Source organism: Thamnophis sirtalis, unplaced genomic scaffold, assembly GCF_051295495.1.
Source record: "Thamnophis sirtalis isolate CommonGarterSnake01/CBP01778 unplaced genomic scaffold, rThaSir2_p1.2 scaffold_12, whole genome shotgun sequence".
Lineage (NCBI taxonomy): Eukaryota > Metazoa > Chordata > Lepidosauria > Squamata > Natricidae > Thamnophis > Thamnophis sirtalis.
This window is the reverse complement of record NW_028261392.1, coordinates 60,770,419-60,789,897: the sequence shown is the minus strand read 5'-3', so window position 1 is coordinate 60,789,897 and position 19,479 is coordinate 60,770,419. Positions and strand designations below refer to the sequence as shown.

At 44.5% G+C, this 19,479-nt stretch overlaps 1 protein-coding gene across 1 annotated transcript in view; it reads right to left on the bottom strand.

Annotated features, from left to right (window-relative positions):
- Positions 1-15,581, bottom strand: part of LHX4 (LIM homeobox 4) — a 65,079-nt gene extending 49,498 nt beyond the window's left edge. Inside the window, exon 1 of the mRNA XM_087726509.1 lies at positions 15,465-15,581. Within this exon, the coding sequence (XP_087582635.1) occupies positions 15,465-15,540 (76 nt within the window). The 5' untranslated portion in view covers positions 15,541-15,581. The remainder of the gene's footprint in view (positions 1-15,464) is intronic.
- Between the last annotated feature and the right edge of the window lie 3,898 nt (positions 15,582-19,479).

Here is a 19,479-nt window from a genome sequence, read left to right as displayed (position 1 = left end):
TCTGTGCCCTAGAAGAGGAGGTTAGCTAAATGAACACTTATTAACAACGAGAGACAGAATTTCCGTGATTAATTGCTAAATGCAAGAATAAGCACCAAGCCAAAGCAATCTCCATCTTAAAATATGGGCACATAAAGGACCTCTAATCCACAACTCAGCCAAACGTTGGTCTAGAAAGTCCTTCCTTTCAACAATATAGCACACTTATTTTAATCTGAGGTGGATTCACAATAGTGATTCTTTTCTCTTCCAACCATGCCACAATCTTAATGTTGTTGGTCACTGAAACCATGATTGTTGTCAATAATTTAACAAGACAAAAAGTATAACCAGTAAATCTATTGCACATTCTAGAATCTAGACACACTGCACAGGGGAAAATCTGGGGCAGATTGTCCGGTTCCACCACAAAACCGTGGTAGACTAAAGCGCGCTCGACGAAAGTGCGTACGTGACATCATCACAGCGCGACGAAAACAGCATGCTGTGAGCGGTAAACTTAAAATTAACGCGTAAATCTAAACCTAACCCCCCCAAACCTAACCCTAAACCTAACCCTAAGCCTAACCCTTAACCTAACCCTTAACCTAACCCTAAACCTAACGCTAAACCTAACGCTAAACCTAACGCTAAACCTAACGCTAACCCTTAACCTAACCCTAAACCTAACCCTAACGCTTAACGTAACCCTAAACCTAACCCTAACCCTAACCCTAAACCTAACCCTAAACCTAACCCTAACCCTAACCCTAACCCTTACCTTTATGTGAATCGGCTTGCTTTAAAAGCGCTTTTTAAAGCGCCCTTTTTCTTTCTTGTCGTGCTGCTGATGACGTCACGTACGCGCTTTAATCGGGTGCGCTTTAGTGGACCGCGGTTTTGACGTGCCACGGATTGTCCAGGAGAAGGGACAATACAAAGGGAATTGTATGTCTTATATAAACACGCAACAAGAAAACCTTAAGTTGAAATGTAATATATTAGCAATAGCAATAGCAGTAGACTTATATACCGCTTCATAGGCCTTTCAGGCCTCTCTAAGCGGTTTACAGAGAGTCAGCATATTGCCCCCAACAATCTGGGTCCTCATTTTACCCACCTCGGAAGGATGGAAGGCTGAGTCAACCCTGAGCCGGTGAGATTTGAACCGCTGACCTGCTGATCTAGCAGTAGCCTGCAATGCTGCATTTAACCACTGCGCCACCTTGGCTCTTATTGAAATGATTAAACACCACTACTACCAAATTTAAGGTTCAAATTATTTTAAAGGGCTTTTCCTTTGCCCTGGTTATCTGTCAATCACCCCAGTGCTTTCATCTAGATTCTAGGACCGTGGAACAGCATTGGCTGTCATCCACAATACAATCTCCATATATTCTTATTTCTGTAAGAAAAAGCATCAGGGTCCCCTTGACAAGTTTCATAAAAGTTCCAGAATGTCAAGCTAAGCTATTTCTTGCTGTTTCATTACTATAACTTGAAAACATATTCAACAAATGACCTTTTCTAAACCCAAGACACTGTATCTTACCACAGTCCCCACACAGTAACCTTCTTTTTATAGTGATCACGAACAACTTAATATTGATTTCAAAGGAGGCTTGTTCGTTTGCATAATATTAATACCATAATATACAGGCAGCCTTCCTACTTGTGGCATTGATCTGCCTCTCAAGGAACTAAAGATAACTTAAAATGCTGAATAGACACAGTTTAATTGCTCATCTTGCTTCGTATGGAAAAAAAATTGAAGTGAAGCTCATTTTCAAAGCCAAGGGTTCTTCCTAAAACCCCTTCCAGCACTACATTCAGAATTCCTATGGAAAAGAGACATTCAACCATGAGCACCAAATGCCACAGATGCATTTGGAGTGATGCACTGATGCAGCCTCCAACATCAGCTAAGTATCCCAGCCTGGATCCTTTGGTAGTCTGGGTAGAAGTGCAGTTTGGATCCTAAGAAAACAGATGTTTGTAAATTATAAACAGATGGCTCAATTCTCATGTATCGAGGGCAGAATCCAGTATCAGCCATCTATTTCGCCAAATCTTTCCTTAGTTTTCAGACTTTGTCAGATGACGGCACTCTCTTCTTTTATATTCCTGACTTCATATATTCCTACAGTTCTTCCAGACAATTGTCTTTCTGCTTCATTAGCAACTTAGCACACTGGATTTTCCTGCATTTCCCCAAACGGTTTCACCACAAAACCGCGGTAGACAAAAGCGCGCTCGACAAAAGCGCGTACGTGACGTCATCACAGTGCGACGAAAACATCGAGCTGTGAGCGGTAAATTTAAAATTAAAGCGAAAACCTTACCCTAACCCCCCCAAACCTAACCCTAAACCTAACCCTTAACCTAACCCTAAACCTAACCCTTAACCTAACACTAAACCTAACGGTAACCCTTAACCTAACGCTAAACCTAACCCTAACCCTTAACCTAACCCTAACCCTAAACCTAACCCTTACCTTTATGTGAATCAGCTTGCTTTAATTTAATTTAAATTTAATTTATTTTTTATTTTTTTTCGTCGCGCTGCTGATGACGTCAGGTACGTGCTTTCGTTGAGCGCGGTTTTGTCTACTGCGGTTTTGATGGGTCACGCCCCAAACAGACCAGAGTCTCTCTTTGCTTTTTGCTTCAGCAAGAAACCAAATGTGGTACAGAGATTCAACTACTTTTTTTTGCTTTATTTCTCTCCTTACACAGATACTTAAATTCCCCCTACTAAGCATGCAGAATCAATAGGATTTGGGGGAGTGTGCAAAGTATCGGGCTACTTATTTATCTATCTTGAGATTTCATGCAGTTCCAAGAAACTGGTTACCACATCACCTGGGCACAGTCTACCAATATATGGATTGTCCTTTTTTTTCTACCAGTAGAAACCTTCTGCATATGTTAAAGTTTATTACACTTTAAGAACAGCAGAACCAAGAAGATCTTATATTTAGGATGTGAAAACATGGTGAGGTGGGAAGTAGAAGACAATGAGATGAGAAGGATATCTAGGAGAAAAGCTGTGACATGGCTTTTGGCTCTGTTACACTGGGGCATAAATTACACTTGAACAAATGAAAAATGTGCCTGAGAAAAGGTTCCAGCTTTTAAAACTGGAGGGGTTCAACACCATGCTTGGGCAAATATTCCTTCCTGCCTTTATCATGCCCTCTGCTTTTATATAGAAGTGATGAATTCTAGAGAAATTGAACCGAAACAGGCTATGGAGAATTTAAAGAGATGAAACACTATTGGCAACAGAATGTACAAGTACCGGATTCTATTTGGGAGGAAAAGTGATATGTAAATTAATCCTCCATTAATATTATTAATGATAACCCTCCAAAATAATCAACTCTGAAATATTTTACTCTAAATGAAAATATAGGTTAATGAGGGATAACATATACTCCACAGTCAAGGGAAGTTCATGAGTAAACATGAATGGGAAAAAAATATATGGACATAGCTGGCTTTTAACGTATCTGGATGTTTTGCTGTTTTAAAACTCTTTCCCTCCTAGTCTCCCTGTGAAAGACTTCTTCAAATGCACTTTTATCGAAATAAGACAAAATGTTCAGTTAAGTCCCTATAAAGCAAGAAGGACATATAAATATGAGATTTCAGGGAACATGATAGAAACAAGTGACATTTCAAATAATTAGATTAGCCAAGGATATAATCAAAACAATTAGTTTAATAAACTCTTGAGGAAAAGTCTGTGAAATAATATACATTGCAATACGCTTAAGTGTGACAAATGACACCATTATAAATTTGATATATAAATATATATAAATAATTAAATTAAATGTGAGTTTATCCACAATTAAGTACCCGCACACCTCATCCAATCCAGTTGAAAGAATCGTTTCACAAATTTCATATTTTTGCAAGAAGATGGATGTCCTTGCAAACTAATTGCAGATTCAAACACCCCGGTACATATATCAGAACATAAAAATGTAATGTATTCAAAAGATTTTTTAAAATCTGCATGATTATTGTATCCAATCAATGCATATACAGTGCAATCCTACCTAGGCATAAACTCAAAAAGTTTGTCACTAGGTAAGTAAATATCGGGTTGTTTCAGAATTAATTGCACCATATCAGTAACAAATAATAGATGATGAGTGTTTTCTTTCTTTTTTTTTCAGGGTTCAAAAAGTTTTTCTTTTAAGACAAACATTTCATCATTCCTCAATCAGTGAGACATCGAAGTACAATTTTTTGTATGTCAAAATAATTCTAGTTTACGATGATGATGAGTGTTTTCATTGTGGATTGTCACCTGTCTCATTTTGCATGTATTTATGCTTTGAAGGGAAAAAATAGGGAATCTAATCTTTTTTCAGACTTAGTTGCACCTGGCATTGACTTAAAGACAAGGGATATTTGCCAACAAGTGTCTGGGGCAACACAAAAGAGCAGCTAAATCTAGGTCAAAACCTCATTTTGACTTAATTTAAATGTAAATAAAATACAACGTAGTTAATCATAACTACCCTCAGGTAATTAATAAGTCTTCTTTCCTATCAATGCTAATGAGATTCAGTGTTGTGTAGTAGTTAAAGGGATCAGTAGCAGTATATCAAGTCATTTGTAAGATTATTTGTAAGGAATATGTCTTGTGTTAAATATTATGAGGTGTAAAAGTAGTCACCATCTTTAAGCAAAGAAATGTATTTATTTTGTTCTCATTATATTAACAATAGCACAGGCAATAATAATTGTATTTCTATCCCATTTTAGGAGGACTCTTCTTGAGTCCAAAAGTAGTTTCTTAACTTTGTGATATTTTTTCCTCAGGCAGATCAACCCACATTGAATACATATTGAAATCTGTTTCTTGTCCTTTTTTTTTTAACTTTCTAGCCAGAATTGTGGAGAAAAGCAGACAACATCTATCAGACAACATTTACTAGACATTATAAACAAGCCCAGGAAAACATTTGTGCCAGTCTCCATCTTTTGATTTGAAGGAAAGGTCCAGGAAAACCATCAAAGCATATTTGAAGCTTTTACGGGCTTCAAATATTGTCCGCCTAGGAAACCTCCCAACAGACTGAGCCTCAGATTAATTAGAGGGGGTTGGAGGGAAAAGACTGAGAATTTTCCGCAGAGGCTGTGAAACTCAAAACAAATGTTAATTAATTTAAAGGACAAAAGTACTACAGGAAAAACCACAGGATCCATTTGATATGGTGTAAATTTACACTGACTTTATCAAAAATACCTAGTTACAAGTGAGTTAAGTACTGATCTCTTCGTAGGAAAGAGGGGAGGAATGGGAAGAAGAGGGGAAGGGTAAAGGGGAGGAAGGGGAAGGAGAGAAGGGAAAGGAGAGGAGGAAGGAAGGAAGGAGAGAAGAAAGAGAAGAAAGGGAGGTAGGAAGGAGGGAGGGAAGCAAGGAGGGAAGGAAGGAGGGAAGGAAGGAGAGAAGGAGAGAAGAAAGGAGGGAAGGAAGGAGGGAAGGAAGAAGGAAGGAGGGAAGGAAGGAGGGAATGTAGGAGAGAAGGAAGGGGGGAAGGAAGGAGGGAAGGAGAGAAAGAGGGAAGGGGAAGGAGGGAGGGAAGGAAGGGGAGTAGGAGAGAAGAAACGAGGGAAGGAAAGAGGGAGGGAGGGAAGAAGTAGGACCATTGTAAGATAAGATGGATCTATGGGATGTTAAAAAAGCAATCTTCAAGTATATTGTCAATAGTAGGGAAAATTGTTATAAATACATATTATTAATAACAGTTATGAGATCATATAATTGTGAATGTATATATGAAATTGATAAAATTAAAATAATTAATTAAAAAAAATTGAAGTAAAAAAAAGTACTGATATCTTCAGTGTTCTTCCTCCTGATTTTTTAAAATATTACTGTCCTAAATTAGATAACTGAGATATAAATGGTTTCATCTGCTCATTTTGTTTTTAAAAGTTCATTTCCTACAATAAAATAATATTTGTTCCAATAGATAGATGTTCCACAAAGATACTATTTTGCTGAATGAGAATAAATGCATGAAGTTAATCTTAAATTGATCTACAATCTGCACCACTGAATCATGCCTCCAATCCTAAACCCAGTATACTAAGCTTAAGAACCTGATCAATAGAACCCAAATTAATTATGTTATTCATAAAGATATATAAAATGCAAATGAAGCAAATTCATTGTCCAGTATTCAGAAAGTATTTAGACACTTATTTAAGGAATAAGAAGTGTGCGAAGAGCCCGATACCATAGATCAACTTGTAACTTATCACAAATTGTTGACATACAATCAGTGTGTGATCGCTTTCATTAGAGTTCATCATGACTTCTCTAGGACAGAAGCTGCATGCTTTTCAAATCATTTTGGGTTTGATGCCTCTAGTGTTTACCAGAGGACAAGATTTATATCTTGATTTGTCCTTCTAGTCTTTGGTCTAGAGAACCAAAAAACCCAACTCGACAGACCAACTCTTGAGTTAATCTCTTCTTGATTTGTTGGCTACCCTTATTCTCTGCAGTAGATTATTTGTTGAATTCAGGGCAGACTTTGTTGCAATAAAAGGAGAAGAGGGAATTGGGGGGCAGTAATTATTATTTATTTTTTTATTCTTTTTTTATTGAAAACTTTGGAAAAAAAGAAACTTTTACAAATGTTTACTTCCCTCCCCCTACCCTCCCCACCCAACTCCCCCAATCTTTCCCCCCCCCACTTCCCAGAACCAATACAGGGTATAAATCTTTAACAATAATATTCTAAAATAAACTTTTTAAAAAGTTAATATCATCTTTCATTTGAGCTTTAACTCCTCTTTGCTAGGCTAGCTCTAAACAAATTATATCATTCCTTGTTTTGTTAGTCATAAGCTATCTGAAATTTCTTAGTCCCATATTTATTTTGAGTATAGTCGATCCATCTTCTCCACTCCAGTTTATATCTCTCGTTTGAATGGTCCTTGAGATATGCTGATATTTTAGCCATCTCTGCTAAGTTTGTTACTTTTAATGTCCATCCATAGTAGGCAAATCTTCCTTCTTCCAGTATTGAGTCACCAGCAGTCTCGCTGCTGTTGTTAAATGCAAAATCAGGTTAGCCTCTATAACTGTACAATCAGTAATTATTACTATTATCATTTCATCAGCTCATCTGTTTCGTGGTCTGTTTTGGCTGGTTCTCTTCTCCAAAAGAGACTAAAACTTCAGATAAAAAAACAAGCTTGTTAACAGAGATACGGGATGTATAAAGTAGTAGGGATGCACCTGTGATCAAATGACATATTGTATGTGATGATGGGGTTTTTCCCCCCTTTTTTTTTCCTTTTCCCTTTCCCATTGTTTTTTTTCTATTGTTATGTGATGTTGTCTATGTAATAAAAAATAAAATGATAAAAAAAACAAGCTTGTTTTTTTTCCTTAAAGGAAAGGTAAAGATAGCTGAATTCAGGACGAGCCACTCGAGGCCTGCAGGAGAACCCGGCGCCATTAAACCCATTAAACCTTAGAGGAGAGAAGCAAGTGCGTCTCTCTCATCTAGGAAAGCGAAGGATCTCGGTCCTCTTAGGCCGCACTGGGCCCAAAACACCAAACCGGGAGGCGGGGGTGGGGTGGTGGAGAGCACCCGAAGGCCTTGTCGAATTTTTGGGGCGCTTCCGAAACGGGGCCAGCATTACCTCGTTTCGAGACCCACCCACGCCCCGCCCCTTTTAGCACAGCGAGTTTGGCGCGCTTTTCCCCCCGTGAGGTAAAAGGCCTCTCCGCCTTTCGCGCGCTCTTAGCGCTCGCCCCAACGGCCACCTACCAGGCCTCTGACAGGGCTGAACGCTTCCCTCAGCCTCGCGGGACTCGCTAGAAAGGAAGGCCGGCCTCTCGTCCGAGAGACGCGGGATAGTTTTCCCCCGGAGGCGGAGGAGGGCGGCGGGCCGCCTCTTCCCTTTCCATGGCTCTTTCTCTCTCTCTCATGGCGCAAATATATTTGAATCCATTTGCATTTTACGGGATTCCACGCCTGTCAGAAGTGAAGGCGAACAGGGTTTTTCCACATCCTGCGGCGGCTCCTTTTTCCTCCGGGTTTTCTTCAGGAGAGCCCGGTTTCATTACGGATCCCCACTAGGGGAAAAAACCAGGCCTGGCTGAGCAGCGTTGGCGGGCAGAAAAGCAGCAGGGAGGTTTCGGCGGCTTCGTGACTGGCCTCCGGTCGGGCGAAACACGAAGGCTTTGCCGTCCCCTCCGCTGTTGGAAGAAACCGGACGGCTTCTCGGTTGCGTTTCCCTTCAAAAGTTGCTCTCCTTTTCCACGGGCTTTCTCTCCCCTCCAAGCGATCAGAAGAAGCTCAAGAAAAGATTCGGGAGCCGCTCGAACCTCCCGAGGAAACCTTCGCCGTTCCGACCCTTAGAAGTGAATTGGTCTTCTACTGGCCGCTGTTTCTGTCCCAGAGAAGGCGAGGCTGGGAAGGAAGAGAGCGAGGCGTCCGCGCTTTTGTCTAACCGGGCCCAAAACAGAAATTCAACAAAAATGAATTGGCGTCTGCAAGAGGGAATTAAGTTCGCCAGCTAAAGGCCTTAAAGAAGGACCGATCCCTGGTTACGGGTCGAGCCTCCGAGGCCGTTGCCTTCCTTCCAACCCCCGTCCGGGTCAGCATCCCCTGCAGAGGACGGGGACAAGCGAAGATCCCAGACGGTCGAAATTTTTGGGGAGACGAAGGGCTGTTTCGTTGTTTTGGGGAGAGGCTCACAATCCCTTGGACACACCGAGCAATAATTGAATCCCATATATATCTATTCCTCCTCCTTCCCCCGCAAATATGACTTTTCAAAAAGAACGTTTTTTAATTGTAATGTTTATGCTTCCAAGCTATAGTTTTGAAAATGCAAGAGTTGTTTTATTATTATTATTATTATTTTGGTCTCGATAATTCAATTCGAGCGATTATCTTATTTTCCTTCCTGCAGCTTCTCCAAACAAAAGAAGATGGAAGATTAGCATATCTTAAAAAATTTTGCCAGCAATTTTATTTCCACGTTTTATTTATTTTGAAGATAACTTTCCCCCTCCTTCCGCTATTCTTTCTGGGTCGGTAAAGGTCCCAAATGAAATTTAAAATACGCTAATTTGAAGGAGGAAAGGTACTTTGCGGCAAAAGTGCCAGATCAAGTATTTCGCTTAAGGTTAGAAATGTTTATTTCAGGCTGTTCTCTCAAGACTCTTAACTGGAATTCCGATTTTACACAAAGCATTGCAGACTCTACAAGAAGGGGAAAACGGTTGCAAGCAACCCCCTACAAGCATTGCAGACTCTACAAGAAGGGGAAAACGATTGCAAGCAACCCCTACAAGCATTGCAGACTCTACAAGAAGGAGAAAACGATTGCAAGCAACCCCTACAAGCATTGCAGACTCTACAAGAAGGAGAAAACGATTGCAAGCAACCCCTACAAGCATTGCAGACTCTACAAGAAGGGGAAAACGATTGCAAGCAAGCCCAAAGAAGCCCCTCCCTGCCGATAAGATCCGATTTTTTTCCTAATATCGCCAAGCATCAAACCACGCAAAGCCTCCGGGATGTGACGGGCCGCAAGTCCCCTCGAATGTGATCTTCCCACGCTTAACGTGGGACCTGCACTTACAGGCACATCCCATCTGCATAAGTGGCCCGATCCGCTTGCATGGCGGCGCAATAAAAACTTGGAAAAGTGCGTGTTAGAGTGTATGTAGTCTGCCGTTGCGTGCCATTTTTTAAAAATGGTATTTGCCACGCTGATTGCTACCCTTCTACCTGCCTTTCTTTCCATTATTACTTCCTCCACTCTTCGTTTAATTGTTTGCTTCTGATGGTTGATTTTTGCAACCCTAAGCTGCTTATCTATTGACTGCCCTAACTAGCAGGTGTAAAGGAACTGTTGGTTAAATAAATTGGGCAACTCATACAATCGAAACTCGCTAAAACCGAATCAAGATTGTACAGAAAAGCAGAGGCAGCTATTTCGGTTAATCCGAATCTTTTCGGAACTCGGAAAACTATTCCTAAAAGACCGAGGCAGACCCCAGCTGTGATGAACCCGGAGCAGCCTTTGCCTCGAGTCTATTCTGTCTAGAAAGATTGAAATTCTCCCTCCTGTCAAATCGGAAGAAGGGGATATTTAAGCTGAAATCCGGGTTTCACACCGAAGTCTATTTCGAGGAACTAGACTCGACGGTTGCAGGAGAGAATGGTTGACTCTCTCTTCAAACTGCAAAGCGGTTAGTCTACTTATAGCCTACCACCAAGGTGGAGAAGAAATGAGCTTTCCATCCGAGAGAACAATCGAAATATGTACACAAGTGTGCTTCCCGTGTGTAATTAGAATTAAAGCCAATGGATGGACGCATTTTCATATCTCGCCCAATCAGACTTCGCTCAAACTGGGTTTCTTGGATAGAACATAATGTTCAGATTCTCGTATCTGAGTCAACAAGCAAGCAAATGACATCGTAGTTTAGTGCCTTAAATGAATTGCTCTATCCCACGACTGCAAAAGGTGGATTTTCTCAGACTTTCTCCCCTCCCCCAAACAGTTTATCTACAGCAAAACCTAGGAAGTCATCCCACCTGCTTGCCCTGTTTTCTCCACAGAGGGCAAGCTTGGCATTTCGCTGGAATTAAGCCATGTTTGCATCGAATCGGTTGGAGAACAATGTGGCTGAAAAAGTCAAGCAAATTACGCATCGCCAGCTTCTTATTAACCACGGTTTATTCCAGCTCTTAGCCCCGCCTCGCTTTTCGCTAATAGAAAATAAACGGAGCGCAGCTGATTGCTGCGCCTGGTTGGATGGTGGCAATGGAGTCTGCTCCATTTCTAAGCCATGTGCAGGACAGAAAATCCCAGGAAAGCGGCGGGGGAGGGAAAGCCGGAAAATCGATTTTATTCCCTACCCCGGGGAGGGGGATATGCTCTTGGCTCACATACAGTTAAGGAAAATTTGCTGATTTTCCACAAATTTTCCAGGTCCCAATTAGGCTTCCAGCAATTACAGCGGATTAGAGTACAGGTCATCTGTGCTAAGGAAAGAATTGCCTCCGAAGAAAACCTCTCTACTGCAGCGTCTCTTGCCCCGAGGGGAAAAGGCTGGACCTTCACCAAATCCCTTCCCTTCCCTCTCTGCTTCATATTCAGCCTCTTTTGCCTTGGAGATAGGAGATAGGTCGAAATGGGAAAGAAAGAAAGCGATAGATGACGAAGAAAGACAGAAAGAGACAGGCTTGATTTGTGACCACCAATCTTGGGCTTTTGAACCAGGATGACTTCCTGTTATTAGAAAAAGTGAAAGGAAACTGACTCCCATCCTCAACTCCCTCTCCTCGAAGCAAGGAGATATTCTGGGGATCTTATTCCAGCAATACTCGGGAGCTCAAAACAAACCCAAGGACACCCCATATCTCACCCCGCCTCACCCATGTGTTTCCCAAATGTTTTAGAAAGCCAAGTCAACCTTTCTTAAACTGGGAGCACCATATTGGGGAAAAGCCGACCTGAGTCCACAACCCACCGTCCTTTGGAGGCCTGACGCACCCAAGCGGGGCTTTCACTCCAGAATTACCTTTTCGGAGGAGAAAGGAAGGGATAATAAGGAAAGGATCTGACTGCGCCTCCAAGTGAGGAGCCACTAATGAAAGGGCCCCGTCAGAGCGTCCCACAGCTCCTGCATGAGAAAGAACTGGGAAAGGCCAGGACTGATGGGAACCAAGACGGCTATATTAGGCAGGGCAGCTCTGAAAAGAGAGAAATAGTGTGTGAAAAACTATGAAGGTGCAGCCCCTGGAGAAAGGGAGCGCAAAAAAATTGCTACTAAAATATCCCATCAAACTAACAAAACGTCAATCCTTCGATGACTCCTGCTGGCAGTTCTCACATTTGTAGCCAGAAAAGAAAAGGGAAAGCTGTGAAGGTGTGGAAGGTATGCAAAGTACATTACACAAGTTACCTACAGCTCTCGTGCTGATACGGTATTAGTATGCTTAGGCGCATTGAACTTGACATTGGATTGTGTGTGCAAAGGTACAAAAAGTGTGCATGCATATGAGCATATCTATGGAGAGGGAGAGATGTGCTGTTAACTGAGGAGAGAAAAAAGCCGATTGATAAGTAAACAGCTCTTGGCTTGGAAAGCAAAGCAGGTGAAAAAGTGAGAAGGCACACACATCAGCGGTTAGATAATTGGAATTTAACGGACTTTCTGAGTTATATTCTAGGCCTAATTGAATGGAACCAATTGACTCTCCATTAGACAAACTCGAGCAGTGACCCAGGCTATAAATTTGGGGCACATGGTTTTCAGCGAGTTCCCCAGTTGCCTTTCTGCTTTCAGTCGGTTCCTCCTCCCTAATTTAGTGGGAATCGGTTTTCAAGAAAATAAAAGGACTTGTCTTGCAGTGGCATTTTTAAGAAGATAAGGACGGTTTTCCACCAAGAGGAGAATCAAGAAAGGATTCTTGATTGGAATAAACGCCAGGTGCGGGAAAGAAATTAAAGCAGGAGGAGGTAAGATATGAAGAAACGAAGCCGGTTCCACGTTTACAACAAACAGTGTTTTCTTGCCAATCTCGGGTCTACCACATCTCAAATCATGCCAGACCCTGGTTTCATAGTTCGCGTGTTTCACAACTTCCCATTTTGCCCTCTAAGAGGTTGGCCGCATCAAGACAATGCGGTGAAATCAACCCTCCGAAGTCTATTTCCAGTAAAATCCAGTAAAATCTAGACTTGCGGTGGATGGGGGATGACCCTCGCGTTTTGGAGGCAAACATCAGGACATAAATCGCCCTCAAATTCATGAAATTTCAACTCTGGTTGCTTGACCAGCCATCACCATTGGGTTCAGACAAGGTGCAACGCCTTGGTTCAAAATGGCTGACTTCACTCCAGGTACGAAGCCAACTCAACCCAACTAGCTTAGGTGAAGCGCCAAGGTATTGCTGCTCAAACCTGAGAAAGGTTCTTCTCAGGCCAATTCACCTGCCCTCCAGCGCTTTTCGGGCAATGGTTGGGGCTGAGGCCGGTGACAAGGCCGAGAACCCGGCTAGGTTCCTTACCGGGCAGCCTGATCCACTAGAAAGTCTCCCTCCTGCTGTTTCCACACTGCAACTTCTGAAATCAGCAACAATTGCCCCCTAAGTCAAGCTGCCCTGGGAGCAAATGGAAGGGCGGTGGCAAAGAGCCGCTCGGCGGGGACGGGGCTGCCTTGCTTATGAAGGCCGGGCCTGAGATCCCCACCCCAAATCCACCTCCCTCTTCCTGGAGCCAGCGAACCTGCCTCCTTGAGACAACTCCCCAAATCCCTTTTGACACTACGGAGAACGGAGGCGACCCTCGTCTCCTATGGACTGGAAGCCACCTCTTGCGGAGTGCTCTCCTCCGGAAGAAGGACGCCTATGGGAAGCATCCGGCTTGCCCTGGCGAAGGAGCCTCCACCGCCCGGTGAGAAGCGCTCAGTCCAGTGCAACGAAGGCCGTCCGAAGCGGTGAACGAGAGAAGAAGCCGAAGAGGCCAGCCGAGGATGGAGTATCGGAAACCGGACCCTGCGTCAGGGCAGCTCGACAAGCAATGACACCCGGTCCCGACCCGTTCGCACCACTGCTGGGCAGGACCTGGCCAACTTTGCGGGATCGCAGCGCTGCTCCGGCCATCCTGCGGGCTCAGAGCGCCAGGCTGAGCCCCAAGCAGCACAAGAGGGGAGGGGAGCGACTGATCTGTCCTGGCCAAGTCCCAGCGCCACTGTTGCTACCCAGGAGACTCTCAGCCCCTTTGACCTTCAGGCTGGGGGGGGGGTCGCTCCCTCGAAGCCACGCAGAAAGGGAGGAGGGGTGCTGATGCCCAGTACCTCGCCAGGCTAATTGTACCTACCGATATGCTCCGCCAAACTTCCTAAGGCTTCCCTTGACCTGAAGTGAACCTGAAAGCCCTTCGCTTGGGCTCCAAGGGGGCCTGTCTGGGAAGACTCAGCTTCCCTAACGCGCTCCCTCTTTCTGGTTAAAGCGCAGCCGCCAGGCCCTCCATCCGACGTTCTGCGGTGGCATTGAGACAAACTAGCGGGGACTGGCAGCCCGCGGTGGAAACCCTCCCTTCTCCAGAGGGACAATCTTTAAGGAGGAGGAGACCCAGTCCCAGCCCGGGACCTTCCCTTCTGCCTAGAAAATGGAAAGCTCCCATCCGCACCACCTATGCGTTCCTGGCTTGCTTAATCGGTCCTCGCAAAGCACCTATTTTTTACAGAGGCCAAACAGTGACTCTAGGAAGAAGTTTCCCGAGTTCTCCTTTTCCCAGGAAGCGACCTCTCTGACTTAGAAGGCACCTCTAAGAAGGTACCTCGGGGAAGGCGAGCACTGCCTGAGCGGGGCTCTTCCTAAAGGTCCGCTCCGTTTAAATCAGAGGGACTTGCTTCTGACTCAACACAGCTTCAGGGCGGATCGATCAGCAAATCCGCCGGGACACAAGGAAGTGGAACCGAGGCCAGCAGAAGCTTGTTGCTCACGAAGGCCCAATTCATAGCAGAGCTCCGGTTGGAGAAAAGTACACTCATCGGAGGAGAGAAGTGAACATATAAAATGTTCTCGGGAGACCTCTGCCCTTTGGATCCTTGAAGGCAAGGAAACGCTCCCGCTTCTGCCACCGGTTTTCAACCCGCTTCCTTGACTCACCTCATGGATCCGCGGAACCTCCAAGGGGGGAATTTTAATTAACCCCCCCTCCCTCCCTTTGCAGGGTGAAAGAGACGCCTTCTCACGACACAGTATAGACGCTTATTTTCTCGGGTCTGCAGCAAATGCAGAGCCGGCTGCTTCTCATTCTCCTCCCCGCTAAAGGAAGCTAACCCCACCACCGCCACCCCGAGATGCCCCAAACGCAAGCAACATCCGGCCCAGTAAAGGGACTCAAAACAAGGCTGCAAATTAACTGAAGGGCAATGGAAGGGGATCGATGGGCTCACAAGCGATAAGGACGGAGGCAGACTTCTTGCTTCGCGGTAAGGCCGTTCTCGTTTCTGCCCAACAACCTGACCCCTGCCCACCCCACCCCGCCTATCTGGGAGAGAGACCCCTGAAGCTCAGCGGGATTCACTCCTGTGCGAGTACAGTAAGCGGTGAGATGCTACCCCTCGCCATCTGGCATCTTGTTTTTTTTTTCAGCGCTAGGATTTATTGACCCATAAGGCAAAAAGAGAACCCTGCAAAACAACCTGTCCTCCTCCTGGCCACAACCTTGGAAGATCGCTCGCACAAGGCCCCCCCTAAGAGACACACGCAAGAGGTACACATAGCGCCAGGCAGAATCTTCTTCTACCCCTGTTCCTAACGTGGACCACGCAGCTGGTTTTTTTTAATTGCTACCCTCCCTGCACCATTCAAGCTATCCAAATCGCCACATTTCTTAATTATTACATTGACGTGGAAGAGAGGAAGAGAGAGTAGGGAGAAAAAAAGAAGAAGAAGATTCCTTACGTTGCATTGGCACACCAAGAATTTCTGGAAGCCCCTTCACAGAACCTTCCGTGGCGAGTGCTGAGCTTTGCATCATTTTATTTCACTATACGGAGAAGACGAAAACGCTGGGCGAAGGGAGGGAAAAACACCCAAGGGGATTGTTATTTTAAAATAATAAATTAAAAAAAAACTCAGATTTTTTAAAAAACGAAGCCTATTCGGGACCGATCCTTCTCGATTTGCAGAAGGTTGGGCCCAGTTGGTTTCAGATCCCCCTTGGAGTCTCCTGCTATTCCAGCTTGACTGTTATCCCGGTTTGGAAAGTGATGCTGCAGCAAGTCGCCTGCTAGCTGAGTGCTGGTCCAGAGAACGCAGCTTTGATTCATTCACACTGCAGGGAGAGGGCGTGACGTCACTTTCCGCAGGGAAGCCCCGCCCCCACGGCCAATCCCGGTGCGCCTCCTTTCAAAAAATCTGGGCGGGGAAAATGGACCCCCAAAGGATCTTGGTGAGTCTCTGGGATGCCGAGAAGACCCCCCCCCGCAAGCCCTGTCTTCTTTTTTGCGACTGGGCTGTGTGAGGCTCTGCCAGCAACAGCGTCCCGTCCCGTCGGATTCCCTCTTCTTTTAGTCTTTTCGCAGCATAGGCGAGGCACCTGGAGAGACTGTGGATCCCTTTCCAGTTGCGCCGTCGCCTTTCCATCCAAAATCTCTTCCCTGGATTTTTCTCTCTTTCTGAGCTGCCCAGCCGAGGGAACCCAAGCCCTTCCCGCTCTCAACGTAGAAGGAGGCCTCTCAAGCACCCCTTTCTTCACGAGACCAGCTCGTCCAGTCACCCCCGTCTGTAGTTTTTAAGGATGTCTTCAAAAGATGGCATTTTTTTCTGCCCTGAAAGGTTCGAGGCCGCCCCAGGCATCAGTGTAACATTGCATTTTGACGCTTGATGCAACGAAAATAAACACTGTTGTTTTCCTTTCCAACAGTGTACGATTCTCCCTCCCATCCCCAAGGAGGAGGACCACTTGCAAGAAGCGCTTAGCGTCTCTGCCAGGCTCCGCGAAAGGGATTTCCCCCTTCCCTCTCAGCGAGCACGAAGTCTGAGCGTTTCGGGTCTCCCCTAGGCCCTGGGCGCGGGGATGGACTTCTCTCCGCCTCTTACCGACCAGGTAGTCTTCGCTTCGACCCCTTTTCCCTTTCTCAAACCAGGTGGGGACTATTTGGGTAGAACTAGGAAGCCTGACCAAAACTCTTGTTTAAGACCATGGCCCAACTTCCCTCCCTTCCTCCTCCGTCTCTCCCTCTCCTTCCCTCGCACACCCTCTTCGGTGAAGAGACTCACTCGGTCCGTTGTTTCAAGGCTGTGGTGGAGAAAATAAGTTGAGCCTACCCCGATCTGATTGTAAGAAACCGGGGTGGTTTATGCGCCCTAAAGCCTTGGGGTAAAGGTTGCATTTTGTTTTGCCTCCTCGGTTCCCACGAACCCCAAAACTCTCTTTTTTTTCCTGGCTTCTGACCCACTGCCAACTCAGGGGCAAAACAAAAACCCCAAGCCCTCGCCTTCGGTTCCCCGGGAAAAGAAAAAGTGGAGAGGAGACGTGGAGAGCACTCGAAAGTTGAAAGCAAGCGCGCTGCAAAATTCGTTCATCTCTCGCTCGCTCGCTCGCTCGCTCTCTTTCTCAAACTCGCAGCCGATCAGGTGACGGCGCTCGCGCTTGTGTGTGTGCTAAAGGGTGTGTGTGTGGAGGGGTAATGCGCGGATCAGAAACGGGAGGAGAAATTCATTTCTGCTTTCAATTAACCACCTCGGCCATCGCTGAGAGACGAGAGCTTTTTAAAAGGCAGCCACTTCCCAGCCTTTTCGTTCTTAGTTCAACTGCAAGGGACCGCCTTTCGTTCGGATCCCGAGGCTTCAGGGTTCCCGGGATTGCGCGGTAAATGCGCGTTTCCGAAGAGGAGTAAGCCTGGCTTGCACGCCTCTTTTCGCTAAGTAGGATTTCCTGCCGTTTGAAGGATTATATCGCAGCCTTTCTTTGTCATTACATTTATTTCTAACCCAATTCGTTGGGGATAACTGCTCTACTCCTGTCCGGGCTTAAGTCAGCAGGGAAACGGAGGCAAGTACCAGGTAGATTGATATGATCAACCACAAACGATGCTGCGATTAAATCTGCAGAAAACCTCAACCGGCGATGAATGAATGTGGCAGGGCTTAAGTGATGGGCTGGGCGCAGGGAACAGCAAGAACCAAGAAAAGACATTGCTCCCGAAACACAGCTTTTCTTTTTTTCCGCAATCGAAAATCAGGGCTCAGATGGAAGCTTGGAAAATGAGATTTATTTTTTTCTCTGAGCAATACTCTGGCTACTTTTAACAATGCTGAGCTTCCACTTCGGTTTTGTTTGGCTTGGAATTGAGCTGATGAATTTAAGAAAAAGGGCCAAACCTTCCCTTTTCAAACAGGGAAAAGGGACGTTTGTGGTTTGGTCATTTACTTCCACGGTGTTAAAATGTTAACAACATCAACCATTACAAATTGCTCAATTCTTTTCGGGCATTAGTTAAGTGACCGAGAGCGTTTTCTAGAAAGGAAGCAGGAGTGGAATCTCCCAGCATTAATTTAAGAATTAAATTCTCAGAACATTTGAATATCGTAAGAGGACGGGAAGGAGAGGAACACTATGTGAAATAAATTTACCAAATAAAATTTCAACACGTTTGGTTAAAAAAAATGCAATCGTAGTGACTGCAGTTTATTTCTATATCTGATTTTTAAAAAATAATAAAATGTTAACGTTTGATTTCCTTCTTCATAACTCCATCAGTGTGCCCACTAAAGTAGATGCCAAGAGGGAGAGAGATCTTGCTTCGAGGAGAATTTTCCAAATTTTCTGAATTTATATTGAAAGCAGATACTTGAAATGCTATGCTTACGTCTATAAATTTGATAGTGTTGAGTGAAACAGATCTCAAGATCTAAGCTTGCTCCTCTTTGCATAAGACCTGAAAGACGATTACTCTCACCGTCACCATCCCGGACAAAAGATATTGCCACAACAAAAACATTCTAGAAAGTGGCAAGTTGGCCACCAGCAGAGATTCGATTCAGATACCCCTGGGGTGGGGGTGGGGAAGCCCAGTAGAGCCAAGGACACTATCTGTGCATCAAGCAAGATCCATCCTGGGATGCGTTTCCAATTCTCCCGATTTAACCGGGGCAGCTACAAGAGTAATTTGTAAATTGTGTGCAACTGCTTGCATCACAAATAAATTTAATTATTGACCACTCATATGAACCCAAAATATGCAATCCCAGAAGAGGCTGCTCATCACACTTTGGCATGATTAATTACTCTGGCCTTGTCTCCTTTCAATTAGCACCCATAATGAGTAGACACGTTATCTATTACACATATTACAAATACGGAACATGATAATCAGGCAAGGTAAAACAGCTAGCACAAAGTCAAAGGAAGTTAAAAGACAACTCCATTCTTCGGCAGGATTTATCTTTTTCTCAGAGGACAAGACCTGTGACTTAGATTCCTTTACTTTGAAATCACAGTTCGTGCAAAAAATAGAGTCATGGGATTAAACTCCTTATTGGTTGATAATTCCCACTTTGACGTACTGTAACATTTTTGATCTGCAATTGAAGCCATTTCATTTTGTTGGAAGACCATTGTGGTGATGCGGATAAAACCCATTTAACCAATAATTTAAAATTAAGTTTTAAAACACTTATCGTTGGTTGGACTCTGCCCAGGAATTTTAGATCTTCAGTAAATTATTTCCTCATAATTTCAAGTGAAGAGGCATGTAGCTGTCAGGGCCACAAAGACAGATTTCACTGATGGACCAGTATATTAACATGCAGATAAAAACCTTGCAAGCATTCTGCATCACAGGTTGTCAGCACCATCAAATCCACAAACAGCATCAAGCAAAATAATTATTATTCACCTCCCTGGCATGTAAGTCAACACAAGCTCAGATTCATTATGGTTTTCTACACCTCCCCTCCCCCTAAAATTATG